This window comes from Solanum verrucosum, unplaced genomic scaffold, assembly GCF_900185275.1.
Source record: "Solanum verrucosum unplaced genomic scaffold, falcon-dt-bn FXZP01000036.1, whole genome shotgun sequence".
NCBI classification, from domain to species: Eukaryota; Viridiplantae; Streptophyta; class Magnoliopsida; order Solanales; family Solanaceae; genus Solanum; species Solanum verrucosum.
This window is the reverse complement of record NW_026020253.1, coordinates 1484035-1487150: the sequence shown is the minus strand read 5'-3', so window position 1 is coordinate 1487150 and position 3116 is coordinate 1484035. Positions and strand designations below refer to the sequence as shown.

The window sequence follows — 3116 nt, the reverse complement described above, 5'->3', positions numbered from 1 at the left end:
TAAGTCTGACCCATATTCCTCGTGGGATCGACCCCAACCTACAAGCTGGGTTCTTTACTTGATAACGATCACTTATACTTCTTTAGGGAGGAGTAATTTGAGCGTATCAAATTTTGGCACCGCTGCCGGGGAATAAGGCTTTTAGATTAAGTTTAACTATATTATTGAGCTTTCGTCAAATATTTCCTAATTTTACTTTTTGTTTTGTTTTTGTTTCTCTCAGGTTCCTACTCTAGTGTATGTCAAGTACACTGAGCCAATGTGAACCACTTACTCCTTACGATCCAGAATTGAACAGAACTTTGCGAAGGATGAACAATCAAGGGTCCCAGTCAATCCAATCATAGGAAATTTAGGTGATGGAGCTAGGTTGCAGCCTCTGAGGGTTGGTGATGAGAATAATCAGGTTCAAGGTGAAAATCTACTGGGAGATGCATTGAGGGTACAGGATCCACCACGACCAAGACTGCGTGATAACTATAGGGTCAACTTTAATGTTGCTGAATCTGAAGGACCTCTTGTTCTACCCCCTCTACCTCCGGGGCATACTTTTGTGGTGACTAGCAACTTGATGTAGATGCTTACAGCGAGGGGTTTGTTCTCTGGGTTGGCATTGGAAAATCTGCATGCGCACATAGCCAAGTTGAGGAGTGTCTGCAAAAGTTGTGTGGGTCGATCAGACTTGGACATGGATGTCATTTGATTGAGAGTATTTCTTTTATCATTGACCGGCGATGCTGCTGTGTGGTTTACTGAGCTCCCTTATAAGCCAATTGATTGAGGTGTTCCTAGCTAGATACTTTCTCGTGTCAAAGAAGTTGAACTACAAAGATAAATTCAACAACTTTGTAGCACTACCTGGAGAGTCTGCAAGTAGTTCTTGGGACAAGTTCACTTCTTTCATAAGAGGTATCCCGAATCACTGTATTGATGATGAATCGCTGAAGGAATACTTCTACCGAGGTCAGGATGATAATAGTAAGGCAGTGCTTGATACTATCGCTGGAGGTTCATATGGTGAGTGCACTTTTGAGCAGATTGCGGAGAAACTAGAGAAGATTTCCCGCAACAATAAAGCGTGGAGCACTAGAAAGTTAGATACTGGGAGAAACATGTTTACAGTCCAAGCTACAACTAACCAATCTGCCGAATATATTCGTGAGGAGATGGCTCAGATGAGGACCGAACTGGGGTTGGTGTTGAAGCATGGGAGATACTGAAAAGGTAAATGCTATAAATTATTTGACTAGAAATCCACCACCGGTTGAGGAAAGTTACTATGAGGAGGATACTTATGCGGTGAATGATCAGACGGTGGGTTTCCGAGCCAACGCCCAAGGTTCCAATACGGATAATTGGCACCAAGGTCAAGGAAACCAAGGTCGGAACTATGGCAACCACAATCGAGAGGGTCAATATGTTTGGGATGGGAACTACAATCGCGACAACAACTACAATCGGAACATCTATGGCAACAGAAATGATCGGGTTGGGCCTTATGTCCCTTCTCAAAATTGGGAATCTGTTAATAAGGAAGCTGCATGTAATATGTCACGTATTAAGGATATGATGCAGAAGATGATGAAGAGGTTTGATGCGACTGATGAAAATGTGAAGGAGATGCGAAATGAATTGTCTGGTATTGGTCAAAAAGTTGATGCCCATGTAGTGTCGATCAAGCATCATGAACTATAGATGACTCAGTTGTCTGCTACACTAAACCTACGTCAACCTGGCACACTTCCTAACAATACCATCCAAAATCCAAAAACTGATGGGCACTGTATGGCAGTCACCACTCGAGGGGGTAAGCAGACCATTGATCCACCGATACTGTCTGGGGTTGAAGTTTAGGTTAGTAAACATGATGATGTGATTGAGGTAAATGAAGAAACCCGAGAATGCAACAGAGAAGGAAGCATAGATAACTCAGAAAGTTGTTCCCATGCCTAGACCTCCACCTCATTTCCCACAAAGGTTAGTGAAGAAGATTGAAGAAGGAAAATACCGCAGGTTTATTAGTATGTTAAAGCAACTTTCCATCAATGTGCCATTGATAGAAGCTTTGGAACAAATTACTGGGTATGCGAAGTTTATGAAGGACTTTGTAACTAAAAAGCGGGCTGTGAGTTTTGAAGAAGATGATAAGTTGCAACATTGTAGTGGTATTGCTACAAGGTCCCTTGTGCAGAAGAAGGAGGATCTTGGGGCTTTCACTATTCCTTGTACCATTGGATTGCTACATTTTGCAAAGGCGTTGTGCGATTTGGGTGCTAGTATCAATCTGATGACATTGGCTATTTACAAGAAGTTAGGTTTAGGGGATCCAAAACTGACTGCGATGTGACTGCTTATGGCCGATAGAACTGTGAAGAAGCTCATTGGTGTGCTCCAAGATGTACTAGTGAAAGTGGAGTCTTTTATCATTCCGGCGGATTTTGTGATACTTGATTGTGATGTTGAGTTTGAGGTTCCTATTATCCTTGGGAGACCATTCCTAGCCATTGGGCGCACCTTGGTTGATATGGAGAAAGGACAGATAAAGTTTTGATTGAACAATGAAGAGGTAACTTTCAATATCTCTAGGTCCATGAAGTAGAGTAATGAGGTCAAATCGGTATCTATGGTGACGCATAGTGTAGAGAGTGGTTCTGAATTGTCTATTGAAGAGAGGTTGGGTGTTGATGCACTAGCAGCGGTAATGATGAACTTTGAGAGTGATGGTATTGAAGTCTACGATGAATTGGTCGCCACACTTGATAGATTTGAATTTTGTTCAAACCAAAGAGATTGGAGTTAGACATGAAGAATTGTGACTCCCCACCTGCTAGATCGTCTGTTGAAGAGGCTCTAAAATTGGAGCTTAAGGCTCTACCATCACATTTGAGGTATGTATTATTGGGGAGAGATGGTACTTTACCGGTCATCGTGGCGGCAGATTTAAATGTGGCACAAGTTGAGGAATTGGTCTCCGTGTTGAAGAGATTCAAGCGAGCTATTAGGTGGACTATTGTGGACATTATTGGGATTCCTCCTGGTATTTGTTCTCATAAAATTCAACTCATGCCAGATAACAAGCCTAGTATTGAGCACCAGAAAAGACTTAATCCGCCTAT

At 42.3% G+C, this 3116-nt stretch overlaps 1 protein-coding gene across 1 annotated transcript; it reads left to right on the top strand.

The window, feature by feature from the left end:
• The first annotated feature begins 1695 nt into the window (after positions 1–1695).
• On the top strand, positions 1696–2551 carry LOC125833118 (uncharacterized). Its single transcript, XM_049512262.1, has 4 exons — positions 1696–1835; positions 1954–2125; positions 2192–2310; positions 2365–2551. The coding sequence occupies exons 1-4, from the start codon at positions 1696–1698 to the stop codon at positions 2549–2551; spliced, it is 618 nt and encodes a 205-aa protein (XP_049368219.1).
• The last annotated feature ends 565 nt before the right edge of the window (positions 2552–3116 follow it).

What these genes read in the sequence shown, in the direction of transcription:
- LOC125833118 (XM_049512262.1), top strand. Translation starts at nt 1,696, where the DNA reads ATGACTCAGTTGTCTGCTACACTAAACCTACGTCAACCTGGCACACTT. An exon ending in TTGTAACTAAAAAGCGGGCT is followed by an intron (nt 2,126 to 2,191) that starts GTGAGTTTTGAA and finishes TCCCTTGTGCAG; the next exon opens with AAGAAGGAGGATCTTGGGGC. An exon ending in ACATTGGCTATTTACAAGAA is followed by an intron (nt 2,311 to 2,364) that starts GTTAGGTTTAGG and finishes TATGGCCGATAG; the next exon opens with AACTGTGAAGAAGCTCATTG.